We start from the raw sequence: 14,949 nt of genomic DNA on the forward strand, positions 1-14,949 counted from the left end.
TTTTGCAGGAGGTAGGGTGGGAAGAGGTGTAATCCAGGTAACTGTGGGAGTTGGTGGGTTTGTAAAAAAATGTCGGTGTCAAGTCGGTCGTCATTAATGGAGATGGAGAGGTCCAGTAAGGGGAGGGAGGTGTCAGAGATGGTCCAGGTAAATTTAAAGTCAGGGTGGAATGTGTTGGTGAATGCCTTTGTCTGTCTTCCTCTTTTTAAAGTGCTGTAGTTTTGATTTTTCTTTTCCCAGAAGTTCCAAAACAATGCAACAGCTTATAAAACTGTTCTTAGTATTTGAGGGAATCAGTTCCAACACTGAAAATACCTCAAAAAAGAACCAGCTCTTACAGCCACAAGTTTTTTTCCTGCTCTTCATCTTCAATTACCCAGAATCCTTTCTTTATGTTCCAAACATTTCTTCTAAGTGAAACAGTGATTTACTTGCAATTCTTTCAACTTTAGTTTTATTTATTGTTTACGATGTGGTCTCCTCTACAATGGGAGGATGAAACAAATGGTGTGATTACTTTGTAGAACACCTCCATTCAATCCACAAGCCTGGCCACCAGATTCCTGTTGCTTGTCATTTCAATTCTTCACCTTGTTCCCATTTTCACCCTTGCATTCATGACTCGCTACAGTTGTCGAATGAAGTTCAACAAATGTTTAAGAACAGTTGCTCCCCTTTGAATATTCAACAACTTGTCGATTTAATAGCAAGTTCAAAAATTTAAGATCATTATTACTGCAAACATTTTATTTTAAATTTTTCTTCACTTTTTAAAACTCCTTTCTGTAGTCCCTCCTTGGGTATTTGGACAGTCACTATTCAGCCATTCACACTTAAACTGAACACATTTTTGTATCTTTACTGTATTACTATCACTCCCTTTGGCTGTGTACCATGAAATCTTTTGTCATTTAATCTTGATCTTCCCTATATTCCTTCATGAACTTCCCTTTTTGGTTCTTCCTGCCCTATTTCCATTTTAATACATATTATTTATACTGTTCCTTAGATCTAATGAAGGGTCATTGACCTGAACGTTAACCCTGTTTCTCTCCACAAATATTACCTGACTTTGAGTATTTCCAGTATTTTCTGTTTTGATTTCCAGCACATGCGGATTTTGATTTTGTGTTGTTGCTGCAAATATATAACTTGTATTCCAGTTTTATAAACAACTTCACTAAAATAATGTGCAAAATATTCTGGTATCTAATTCAGTTTAATAATTTAGTGCATTTTAGGATTACCTTACCTCAGGCTTTTTCATTATGTGGATACTGAACATAAAATTTTTCATTGGATAAATAACAATGAGGACATCACCAAATTCAGTGGGAATAATTCCTCTTCTGTAGTCTCTTGTATGCTCTGACCAGACAATATGCACTTCATCATTCCCAAGATGTCTCAACTGCCCACAATGAGAGAGAAAAGGGTAGAGTGAAACAGCAAAAATTTTAATATTTCAAAATTAGAGCAATTACACAAACAAAGATAAAACAACATACTCTAGCGTTAGCTCAAAGTTTACGCTTGGACATTGCATATTTTTTCTGCTTTACAGCAATGGATTCAGAGAATATACACAAGCAATGATATGGAAGTATATGGAGCATGATTATTTGGATGTGATTCAGAATGATTTTAGGAGGTCTAAAGATATGGCAATTTGAAACAGAAGCAAAGAAAGGGTACTACGCATGACAGAAATGCAGGCCTCTCTGTAATTTCTGTGAGGGGTCTCCAGCACTGAGCAATTTGAATCTGAGCCGTGCAACTGATCAACGACCATAATATTGTATTAACTGAGGTTGATCACACCTGGCCACCACGCAAAGTTCAAAAGCTGGAGTGATTTATAAATTTATGTTCAAGCAATGAATGCAAGTTCATGAAGATCAATGTCTGAGAAAGGAGAATTATACTCGTAAAATGATCTACCTATGTCCAATTGGAAAGCCCTGGACAGTGATGAGAAACTGGATGTCAACTTGTTCCCTAAGTTCAAAACATTAACACAGTTTCTTTCTTCAGAGAAGCAGTTGTTGAGTAATTCTAGAATTCAGTAAAAGCAAAATACTAAAGATTATGGAGATTGGAAATAAAATCAGTGTTAGAGAAACTCAGCAGCTCTGGCAGCATCTGTGGAATGCAAGAAATAGTGTTAATGTTTTGAATCCAATATGACTCCTCCACAGAACCAGGATTTTCTGTTTCTATTTTAAATGTTTACTATCTGTAGTAATCTACTCTCCTATTATATGTTCCCCATTGAGCATTTGTAAGTGATTTGTTTCAACATAAAATGAGAAAGCAGTTATTACTCAGGCAGAGCATTTTTTTTTTAAAAAGCCTGAGTCTTTTGAATATTGCAAAGGGTTGGGTTTAATGAAATGGAGCTGGTTGCATATTATGAGCAATCAAGTTACGTGCAATTTTTGGATAAAGCTATGGTCAAGTATATCATACTAAAACTGAGCTTTCAACAGGCTTCATAAATATAGGGCAAGAGTATAAAACCAAAAAGATTTGCTAAATGTGTAAAATACTGCAAACCCTCTGAGCATCTGAGGATGCAGTTAAATGTGAGATGGAGTTGGTGGTACAGGAGGTCCAGAAACAGAAGAAGCCACAGTGCACACATTCCTTCCTTCACCCTCATTATCCTCAAATTCCATGTTGTTCTGGGGAATCTATTTATAGTTCTATATGCTATTTCTGAATAGATGGTGAGGCTGATAGTACTTGAAAAAGATAACAGATCGAGAAGAACAACTTTTTTACTCTTGAATTGCCTCAGTTTTGTCATTGAATCTAGGCTACTATCAATGTCTCTTTTAAGGTAGTAGTAGAAGGCTCTCTATGCAATTATGAAGCTATAGAAAGCAGCAGAACCTGTCTCTGGAAATCTGCCACGTTTCAGACAGAAATGTGATCCAGGACTTAGGGAAGTGGAGATGCAGGTGCAGTCTGGGGCTGATGAAGAAGAGTTTCTCCACCCAAGCAGTGTCTCAAGAATACAGAGGGCTAAATGTTGAGGTAGTGGTGACTGAGGTGATACTGCCAGTGAGAGAAAGTCCTCTTTATCAACTTCAGCTTCCTTTTCTGCCTTGCCCCCAGCTCCCTGGGCTCTCAGATATAACCTCTGTCTCACCCTCACTCCCACCTTTCTCCTCATCCACAGCCAGTGGAAAGGGGTGGGGTGGGGTCAATGTCAGCAGCACATGGGCTGTTGCAACAGCCCTGGCGGGGTGTGCCTGCATGTATGCGACTGCTGTCACAATGCATAGAACATGGTGCTATAAACTGTACATGTGCAGACACATCCTGGCATGTAGATGTCAATTGAGCATGTGCAGATGCTTTTATAGAGGTCAGCAGACATCACAGCCCACTTCTGTGCACGTAGCAGACATCTTTGGATAGCCATTCTGTTTGACTGATTTTTTTTTATAACTATCTTCATAATAATCTAGGAATTGCTCAATCATTAAATGGATTATCTAATCTGCGAATTGCTTCTTTGTCCTGACAGCGAAGCTGCAATTTTTCTGCTCTTGGCAGCACTTCAGCAAATATTAGGTTTACAAGCATGACTTTCCTGCACAAGCCAAATGAAGTATTGCACAATACATCGAGTTGTTCTGCTATTGGCAAAGTAAATACTTTCCCAATTTAGAACACATAATCCAATTAAATTTATTACTGGAATTGGTTATGCTGCAATATTATATTTCAACCACTATTTATTGATAAATAAAATGAATACAATATTATATCCAATAATGCATCTTTGGGGTAAGAGATAACAGCCAAATGATGCCCTAATATTCATTCATAACAAAATACAAACTTTAAGGTGTGAAGTTTCAATTGATTAAAATATAACTGATAAAATTCTGTAGAAAAATATGATTGTAGATTGTCGTTTGTACAATGGGTGCATAAAATGTTTTCTCAGCACATCTAAAACATGAATGTACTTTCCAATTATATTAAATTACTGCAAATTCACATGGGGCAACACATAAGACTAGACAATCCATTCAATTATTGATTAGTTCCTGTATAATTATAAAGACAACTCCAAGAAAGATGAAGCAAACCCATTTTTGCAAATATTGCCAGAAGAGCAAAATGAAGAATTAAATTGATAACAGTTGGATATTTGAATGCTTTGGATCAGACAACACTGTTGATGAACGCAGTTCAACGTATTTATCCAAAGTGAACAAAGTGGCCACACAAAATGGGTTTTGTTTAATAAAAAATTTTTAATTGTAACTCATCAGTGCAGTATAATAGTATTGATAAATTAAGTGAGGAAAATTATTGGCCCATGCACTACATTCATTTAATTTTTTTGAAAGTATGATGCATTTGATCAAGAAACAATAATGATAAAGAAAGTTGATGCAATTAAGGAAGCAAATGGTTGAACTTCCATTGGAGCACAAAACCTGATGTTTTATGGAAAATCATCATGCAATATTTTATAGGGGCCAGTCTTCACATTGGTTTCACTTTTCAGTATTTGTGTTGAGGCAATAGTAAAAATTGTTGGTCATATTTCTGGATTTCAATAATTTTGTTTCATTGTGGTTTGGATACACTATAATAACTTGCAAAAACGTTCTAACTTTAATTCAGACAAAATGCCCAAAGCATGACACAGATGAAGAAAATCATGGCTGCTGGAGAGGTGACCAAAAACTTGATGAGAAAATTTGATTTAAAGGAAGCTTTTTAAGCTGGAGAGAGAAGTAAGCAAAAGTGCAGTCTTTTTTAAAAAGTGAATTCCAACAGCTGACATGAGACAAATAGCAACTAAATACTGACCGATATAAACTGATCAGAGAACCAGCATGTATTTGCAAAGACCAAGTTATATAAAGTGTGTGTTAATAAATGTTATTTCTTTCGACTCCAGAGCAATTTGGTAAGGTTTCCCACAGAAAAAAACCGAGATTAAAGCACATGGTATTAGAGGCAACCTTTTGACATGGGTCAGTATTTGTTTCTGAAATAAGACACGGCCAGGAGGGATTGGGTGTATGCACTTGGAACAGAAAAATGCAAAAATGTTTTCTCACAGGAAACTGAACTGGTGCCTCAGCTTGACATTACATTGCCTTCAGAATAGTGATTTGTAAAGTTGCTGAGTACAATATCAGTTAGCACATTCTGATGGGAGCACAAAGTTTTAAGGACACATTAACATACCTACGACTGAAAAGGAAGATGTCACTAACACTTCTGGTATTTCATTTATCAGGTATGCCAAATTTCATAATATTTCATAAAAAATTAATGTTTAAATGCATGGGTCCCTACACTTAATGTAGGCTGGCTTGTGCTCTTTTTGCGTTACTCAGGAGTTTGAAGAGCCTGATCTGCCCTGTTGTTTGCTCCATAGCCACGCCTTAGTGAATAAGAACCAACTTGCCAACCAATTTACATCCTTTACCCTTTTCATACAGAGTACTAAGATTCTTTAAAATTTGGTATTCTTTGGATTAGTCTGCTTAGTAGAAACGAAAGGCCTTTGCAACATATTCATCTTTTCAGCAGAGATCTGTATAGGTACAGAAGTAACAGGGTTGTTGTCGTGGGTGACTTTAACTTCCCTAATATTGATTGGAATCTCCTGAGTTCAAATAGTTTGGATGGAGCAGTTTTTAATCGGGTGTGTCCAGGAAGGATTCCTGATTCAATATGTATATAGGCTGACTAGAGGGGAGGCCATATTGGATTTGGTGCTTGGCAACGAATCAGGCCAGATGTCAGACCTCTCAGTGGGAGAGCATTTCAGTGATAGTAATCACAACTCCCTGACCTTTACTATATACAAAGATGGACAGGAGCAGGCGGTATGGGAAAATATTTAATTGAGGGAGAGGGAATTATAATGCTATGAGGCAGAATTGGGACACCTAAATTGGGAACAGATATTCTCAGGAAAATGCACAACAGAAATGTGGAGGATGCTTGGGGAGAACTTGCTGATAGTGCTAGATAGGTTTGTTCCACTGAGGCAAGGAAGGGATGTAGAACATCTAGTCAAGAGGAGGAAGGAAGTTTACATAAGGTTGAGAAGGCAAGAATCAGACAGGGCTCTGGAGGGTTACAAGATAGCCAGGATGGAACTGAAGAATGAACTTAGGAGAGCTAGAAGGGGGCATGAAAAAGCTTTAGCAGGTAGGATTAGGCAAAACCCTAAGGCATTCTATACTTGTGAGGAATAAGAGGATAGCCAGAGTGAGGGTAGCGCTGATCATGGATAGTGGAGGGAACTTATGCCTGGAGTCGGAGGTGGTAGGGGAGGTCCTTAATGAATACTTTGCCTCAGTACTCACTACTGAGAGGGACCTTGTTGTTTGTGAGGACAGCATGAAACAGGCTTAAAAGTTTGAACAGATGGATGTTAAGGAGGAGGATGTGCTGGAAATTTCAAAAAACATAAGGATGGATAAGTCCCCTGGGCCAAATGGGATATACCCAAGGTTGCTGCGTGAAATAAGGGAAGAGACTGCTGCGCCTTTGGCGATGACCTTTACATCCTCACTGTCCACTGGAGTAGTGCCAGATGATTGGAGGTTGGCAAATGTATTCCCTTGTTCAAGAAAGGGAATAGGGTTAATCCTGGGAATTACAGACCACTCAGTCCTACGTCTATGGTGGGCAAATTATCAATGAGCATTCTGACAGACAGGATTTATGATTACTTGGAAAACCATAGTTTGATTAGAGATAGTCAGCATAGCTATGTGAGGGGCAGGTCATGTCTCACAAGCCTTATTGAATCATTCGAAGATGTGACAAAACACATTGATGAAGGTACAGCATGTGGTGTTCATGGATTTTAGCAAGGTGTTTGGTAAACACCTTGGTAGGATCATTCAGAAAGTAAGGAAGCATGGGATACAGGTAAAGTTGGTTGTTTGGATACAGAATTGGCTGGTCCATAGATGACAGAGGGTGGTAACAGATGGAAAGTATTGAGCCTGGAGCTCTGTGACCAGTGGAGTTCCGCAGTGATCTGTTCTGGGATCTCTGCTCTTTGTGATTTTTATAAATGACTTGGATGAAGAGGTGGTTAGTATGATAGGGAAGTTCAAGTCACCTATGACAACAACCCTGTTACTTCTGTCCTTTACAGACCTCTATACTGCTGAAAAGCTGGACGTTGCTACAGCCGATGACATGAAGGTTGATGGAGTGTTGGATAGTGTGGAGGTCTGTTGTAGGTTGCAACGGGACATTGGCAGGATGAAGTAGTGGCAGATGGAGTTCAACCTGGAAAAGTGTGAAGTGATTCATTTTAGAAGGTTGAATTTGAATGCAGAATACAGGGTTAAAGGGAGAATTCTTGGTAGTGTGGAGGAATGGGCTGAAAAATGTGTTGCTGGAAAAGCGCAGCAGGTCAGGCAGCATCCAAGGAGCAGGAGAATCGACGTTTTCGGCATAAGCCCTTCTTCAGGAATCCTGAAGAAAGGCTTATGCCCGAAACGTCGATTCTCCTGCTCCTTGGATGCTGCCTGACCTGCTGCGCTTTTCCAGCAACACATTTTTCAGCTCTGATCTCCAGCATCTGCAGTTCTCACTTTCTCCTAGTATGGAGGAATAGAGGGATTTTGGAGTCCATGTCCATAGGTCCCTCAAAGTTGCCACCCAAGTTAATAGGGTTATTAAGAAGGCATACAGTATGTTAGCTTTCATTCGCAGGGAGACTGAGTTTAAGAGCCACAAGGTAATGCCGCAACTCTATAGAGCTCTGGTTAGACCACAGTTGGAATATTGTGTACAGTTCTGGTTGTCTCATTACAGAAAGGATGTGGAAGCTTCAGGGAGGGTGCAGAGGAGACTTACCAGAATGCTGCTTGGACTGGAGAGTATGTTTTATGAAGAAAGATTAAGGGAGCTAAGGCTTTTTTCATCGGAGCGAAGAAGGGTGAGAGGCAAATTGATAGAGGTGTACAAGATTGGGAGAGGCATAGATAGAGTAGGTAGCCAAAGACGTTTTCCCAGGGCGGAAATGGTCATCACAAGGGAGCATAATTTTAAGGTGATTGGAGGAAGGTTTAGAGAAGATGTCACAGGTAGGTTCTTTACACAGAAAGTGGTGGGTGCATGGAATGCACTGCCAGTGATAGTAGTAGAGACAGATACATTAGGGACATTCAAGCAACTCTTGGATAGGTACATGGATGATAGTAAAATGAAGGGTACATAGGTTAGTTTGATCTTAGAGTAAGATAAAAGTTTGGCACAACATCAAGGGCCGAAGGGCCTGTCCTGTGATGTACTGTTCGGTGTTCTATGTACTCCCGTATTAAGTAAATGGTTAAATTGCGCGAGGCAGGGTTCAACATGGGCAAGTGCAAGATGACCTATTCTGAATCTAAGAATGATATTTACTGAATGGTTTTGAGCTGTGGAGGGGCAAGGAAATTTAGCAACCCATTTACAGAAAGCACTAAAAAATGGCCAGTTAAGTAAGTAATTAAAAGTGAAAGAAATCTTAGGTTCATCTGTGAAGAACTGGAATGTGAAGGGATGGAAAACACAGAATCCTACAAGTAATCTTTGAAAGTACAGTTATCCACTTAAGACCTCAACCTGAAACAATTTGAATTTTTCTATAGTCTTTCCTCTTGATCACTACAACAATTTCAGTAAGTTACAACACACAAATCAACTGATAGGAACTACTGCTCTAACTCAAAATGACTAACTGTTAAGCACGATGGCAACAAGAAATTATTTATTGACTATTCAATTGATTCTGAAAATTTCAAAGCCAGATTGATGTTTTATTGTCAGTACCACTTCACTTTTTTCTCCCTTTGTTCGTTTATGGGATATGGGTGTCAGTGCCAAGACTAGCATTTGCTACTTTGTTCCTGATTGCCCTTGAACTGCTAAGCCCTTGAAGGCTTCACCACACTGCTGTTGGTCTGGAGTCTCATATAGACTAGACCAGGTAACAATGGCAGATTTCTTTTCCTAAAGGAAGGAAATAGTCTCTGAATAGAATACATCAAGTTTTCAGCGATGGATGACATTGAACTGAATTGAATGATTTATTGTCACTTGCATTTTACTGTGAATAAAATGGTAAAATACAGTGAAAAGCTTCAACTGTCGCCGTAATCTGGTGCCATGGTCACCATTAGAGAGACTAGCATTTTATCGTAGATTTATTAACTGAATTGGAGTTGCACCAATGTCTCCTGACCATTTACCTGGGCCTCTGGATTACCAATCCAGTATTATTATTACTCTGCCACTATCTCCCTCCTGACAATGGACCGGACATGGATTTATGATTTGAGCACAGTCTAGAATAATGGTAATGAAATTTTCCTTTCCTCACTGGAATAAAGCAGTGTTTTTTTCAAATAACTTTTAAAATAAGAGAACAAGTATTAAAATGTGTGTTAAATTATGGGTATGGATTCCTACTTTTCATGGCAGTATGCTAGTTGTCACATTGATAAATGATAATTCCCTCTGCCATTCTACACTTACACAATTATTTTGTTCAGAATCCAAATAAAACTTAATTGTTGCTACCTCCAAAACACCATTCTCAGCCAAGGTCATGTTCACTATAAAGGAAAACGCAAGTAGCAGTGTTTGTTCATGAAAACTTTCTTTTGAACACTTTCCTCCTTAAACTGGGTCATTCAATTCTTTTCTTCTCCCCGAAGAAAGAAAGGGCTTTTGTTTTTTTTCTGAATGGGAACTGATGAGTCCTTACATGTTGACAGAGAGAGGAAAGACAACCAAGATAAATGAACGAACTAATGCTTATGTTAACTTTAATCAAGGCACGCAATATTGTGGATCAACGGCTGGAAAATGGCATTAGAATAGTTAGGCGGTTGCTTTGACCATCACAGACTCATTGGGCCAAAAGATCTATTTTTGTGTTGTAGACCTCTTTGAATGTATGACTTTGCCTACACAACTTAACACTACATACTAATATTATCTAATACTTACTTAGGTGGCTAAAAGTTGAGAAGTCAACACTGGCAACAAACAAAATAATAAACTTTGAAATAAATCCACCAGAATTTTTAACAGATGATTTCATTATGGTAACAATAAGGCATAATGAAAAACCCACTGATACATTGTGCAATTTCAAAATCAGATACACCCAGTTTCAAATCAATGCCAACATGAAATAAAATTATATCTGACTTGATACTGTATTTTAATGTACCAAGTTGTCAATTTAGAAGGTGTTAAGAATATGTGTAGCTATATATTTATTACAAACCATACCTTTTTTGTTAAAGAATCATCTGAATCAGAAGGTATTCTTGTAGATACATGAAATATTACTTCTACGGTGGACGTAGCAAAGTATGGAGTGGAGAGACCAGTGCTTTTATTTCTTTGTAGTCCACCCATGAAGCCACAATGATTAGTAAGGTTAACCTGAAACATAAATAAATGAGACTACAATTAAGAAAATCCAATTTACCAATATCATGAACATGAATTAATTATCTACTTGTTGCGGCCAGAAAATGCTATACGCCGTTAGAGTACATGACAACTGTTAGCATACAGTTATATATAGTCTTAAAATTTTGAGACAGTAAATCTCTACATGATAGTCACTTAATAATATGCTGGCCAGCTTGTGATTTATCACATGTTATGTGATGTAACACTACTGTGTTGGAGGCAATTGCACTCAATCTGCCCAGGTTGCAAAATCCAAAATAGAAGATTGACTGTTATACATGATTTTGCAGTTGTGTAGAACAATCCTGAATTTACTAATATTTATACGAACAACCAATTTTAGGTCATCTGTCAAACTCACAATGGAGCTTACTTATATTTGCTAGAAGCAACACACATTCAAAGGCAGGAATTCTCTGTAAAGAGAAGGCAGAGTCTTTTTTGAATTGCCGGGAGCTGTTGTTTCACATCTGCAACATCTCAGCCAGAGTCAACTTGTTAATCATTCAGCAACCTTTTCTTTTGTAGTATATATTGTTGCAATCATCTGAAATCTGGAATTGTCACATTTGCCTTGATGACTGATAGCTAAAAAGTCTTTCTTCTCTGCAATACTCATTTGGAGCACTTGAAGAAAGGTTTCTGTAATGGGGGTGAAAGGACGTCTTCTATTGTTTAAGCTATGTTACAAGTTGTTCAAGTGACACAAAAGACTGCCTTGTTATGCTGAAATAGAAACCAGTTAAGATTAATGGTTACATCTTTTCACATGTCACCAGCATAGCTCAATCTCCAAAAATGTATTGTTAACAAGAGACATTGAACCATAATTTATAGTTATCCTTGAGAAATAGCTTAAAATGTAAGAATGAAAAATATATATACAGGATAAAGAGGGGAGGTAAAACGATGTTAGGGTGAAGTCACAATATTCATTAAGAAAATCATCACAGCCATGAACAGTGATGCCAATTTTCAAGTGAGGTGATATTGGCTGAATTGAAGCATTAAAACAAAAGGCTATCACATTCCATGAAATATATTATAGGCATCCAACAATCAGATGAGGTGGAGAGAAGCAAAAATGTAAACATGTTGCTGAGAATTGCAGAAATAACAGGATCACAGTAGGGAATTCAAATTAGCCTAGCATTAGCTGGGATAAAATCAGCATGAAAGTTGTAGATGACAGAATTATGAGTACGCATTCAGGAGAACCTCTTTTGTCACTGCACAGTAAGCCAAACAAGAGAGATTTGGTGACTTAGTTTAAAAATAAAGCAGGTGGAAGGTGTATGAGCAAGAAACTATTTTAGTGACAGCGATCATAATCCCATTAGACTTAGCACGATATGGGAAATGACAATGATGGGTCAAGATAAAAAAACACAGGGGTGGCCAATTTTAGTAGGGTGAGGTGTGAGTTTTGTTTTCACAAAGTAGTCTGGAAGCAACTACTCCAGGGTAGATCAATACAAGAGTAATGAGCGACATTAAAGGAAGAGATAAAAGAGACTTCAGAACAAATACGTCTCCAGAAGGAAAAAATGCTGCAATTCACAAATCTAGACATTGTGCATAAAACAGTGGGAAACTTATACAAGATACAAAGAGGACAGTATTGCAGAATGGAAAATGCAGCTGTGAAATTTAAAAAAACAAAAATTGTGAAAGCAAAAAGATGAGAAAATACAGGTTTGATGGTTATGGCAAAGTGGGGATATACTGGGCTATGAGGTTACAGATTGTAGTTGAATATAGCTACTGTTGCTATGGTCCTACTTCATGGATGCTCAGTCTTGAATAGATTGATCTGTTTGGACTCTGTCCTGGTGCCATACTCTTCGACAGAAGGTATTTTCATTTGAAGATGAGACTTCATTTCTACAATGACTATGGTTATCACTCCTGTCATAAATGGTCAGTGCTGTGAGAATGAGATTGGTGATGATGAGGTTAAGTAGATTATTCCCTCTTGCTGGTTCCCATGCCACCTTTAACTGGCCCAATTCAGGAACTATACACATTGGAGTCAGCCAGCTTGATGAATTGTGGAGGAATGAACTACCCCACCCAATGCACATTCTGTGCTTTTGTCATCCTCATTGTTTCTTGCAATTGGTTTCAACATGGAGGAGCCCAGATTCTTCAGGTGAATTTGGGAGGGTCAATGATAATAGCTAGTTTCCTTGTCCATGCCACGGGTCCTCATGGCTCTGAAGTCCACTGTTCAGACAGCAACATTACAGTTTACCATTGCGATACCACATCTGGTATCCGATACCACATTTGGTATCCGATACCACATTTGTCTCATTGAGACTGGACAGGACAGGAAATACCCAGGGATGGTGATGGCATTGTATGGCACATTGCCTGTAAGATATTATTCTATGAAAATGACTATATCAGGCTATTGGGTCTGTGACACAGTCTTCCCAATTTTGGCATAAACCCCAAGATATTGGTAAAGTGAAATTCTCAATGCTGACAAGCTGGAATTTGCCATTATTATCATACCGAAGTTGACATCAGATGATCAATCTGGTTTCATTACTTAGAAACAGCCTGGTGAGAAGAAATAGGAAGAACGTACTTCCATTCACAAAATGGGTCAATTTTTAAAATTCAGTTGTGTGACTTGGGCATCCTTGGCTGAGCTAACATTTACTGCCTGTCCTTAGTTACACTTGAGGTATTGGTGGTGAGCTGCCTTCTTAGACCACTGCAGTCCATGTTCTATAGGCAGACACATGATACCATTAGGGAGGAATTCTTGGATTTTGACCCAGTCACAGTGAAGTAACAGCGATATATTCCCAGGTCAGGAATGGTGAGTGCTTGGAGGGAACTTGCCGGTAGGTGTTCCCATCATCTGTTCCCTTGACCTTCTAGATGGAATCAGTTGTGGATTTTAACAACCCTGTCTAAGGATTGTTGGCAAATTTCTGCAATGCATTTTGTAGATAATACATACCTCTCTATTGAGCTTTGGTGATGGATGTGGATGTACTACTAATTAAGTGGGCTGCTTTATCTTGGATAATGTCAAGCTTAAGCGTTCTTGAAGCTGCACCCAACCAGGCAAGTAGGGAATATTCCATAACACTGCTGACTTATGCCTTGTAGATGGTAGACAGGCTTTGGGGAGTCAAGAACTGACTTACTTGCTGCAGGATCCCCAGCCTCCAACCTGCTTTTGCAGCCACTGTATTGATACAGTGAGTCAAGTTTCGTGTCTGGTCAATGGTAATACCCAGGATGTTGAAACAGGGAGATTCAGTGATAGTAACACCAATGAATGTCTATGGGCAGTGACCAGATTGTCTCTTCTTGGAGATGGTCATTGTTTTGCATTTCTGTAGCGCGAATGGTGACTTGCTATTTTTCAGGGGAGTTTTCTTTAAGGGAAGGCAATGGCCCAGACTATGAATTTAATACTCTGAGGACCCAGGTTCAAATTTCACCACACAGAGAAGTTTGAATTCAATAAAAATCTGAATTAAGAGCCTAATGATCATTAAACCATTGCTGATTGTAAGGAAAAATAACAGCTGGTTCACCAATGTCCTTTAGGGAAGGAAAATGCTGTCCTTACCTGCTCTGGTCTACATGTGACTCCAGACCAATAGCCACGTGGTTGACTCTTAACTGCACTCTGGGCAAAGAGGGATAGGCAATAAATCCTGTCATAGTCAGTGGCGCCCAACTTCCATGATTAACATTAAAAAAAGCTCAAGCCTGGATATTGTTCAAGTCTTGTTGGATTTGGATGTGGAGTCACAAATGCTGAACATTGTGCAATCATCAGTGAACATCCCACTTCTGACCTTATGAAGAAGAGAAGGTCATCGATGAAGCAGCTGAGGATGGATGAGCTTAGGAAACCGCCCTGAGGAACTTCTGCAGAAATGTCCTGAGGCGGAGATGCCTGACCTCAACAATCCCAACTATCCTCCCATGTGCAAGGTATGACTCCAACCAGTGGAGAGTTTGTTCCCTGATACGCATTAATTCCGGTTTTGTGAGGTCTCCTTGTTGCTACACTCAGTTGAATGTGGTCTTGATGTAAAGGGTTGCCACTTACATCTAAACCCTGGAATTCAGCTGTTTTTACCATGCTTGAACCAAGGTTATAATAAGGCTGAGTGGCCTTGGAGGAGCCTTATCTGGGCCTCATTGAGCAGGTTATTGTTGAGCAGGTGCTGCTTGATAACACTGTTGATGGCACACTCAATCACGTTTTACTAATGATTAAGAATAGACTGATGGGGCAGTAATTGGTCTTGTTGGATTTGTCCTGATTTTTGCATACAGGACATAGCTGGGCAATTTTCCACACTGGTGGGTAATATGCTAGTGTTGTAACTATATCGGAAGAGCTTGGCTAGGGTGCCCAAACTGGGTATTGTTGAACAGGTGCTGCTTAACAGTAAGGTTGACTCCACCTTCTATCTCTTTAAA

The 14,949-nt window shown here is 38.9% G+C and overlaps 1 protein-coding gene across 11 annotated transcripts in view; it reads right to left on the reverse strand.

Annotated features, from left to right (window-relative positions):
* Positions 1-14,949, reverse strand: part of ralgapa1 (Ral GTPase activating protein catalytic subunit alpha 1) — a 311,644-nt gene that overhangs the window by 72,850 nt on the left and 223,845 nt on the right. For all 11 annotated transcript variants that reach the window (XM_043697833.1, XM_043697826.1, XM_043697822.1 and 8 more), the window contains 2 exons: positions 10,297-10,452; positions 1,253-1,411 (listed from right to left, as the gene is read on the reverse strand). In XM_043697833.1, coding sequence (XP_043553768.1) covers positions 1,253-1,411; positions 10,297-10,452 — 315 coding nt within the window. The remainder of the gene's footprint in view (positions 1-1,252; positions 1,412-10,296; positions 10,453-14,949) is intronic.

Source organism: Chiloscyllium plagiosum, chromosome 10 (assembly GCF_004010195.1).
Source record: "Chiloscyllium plagiosum isolate BGI_BamShark_2017 chromosome 10, ASM401019v2, whole genome shotgun sequence".
NCBI lineage: Eukaryota > Metazoa > Chordata > Chondrichthyes > Orectolobiformes > Hemiscylliidae > Chiloscyllium > Chiloscyllium plagiosum.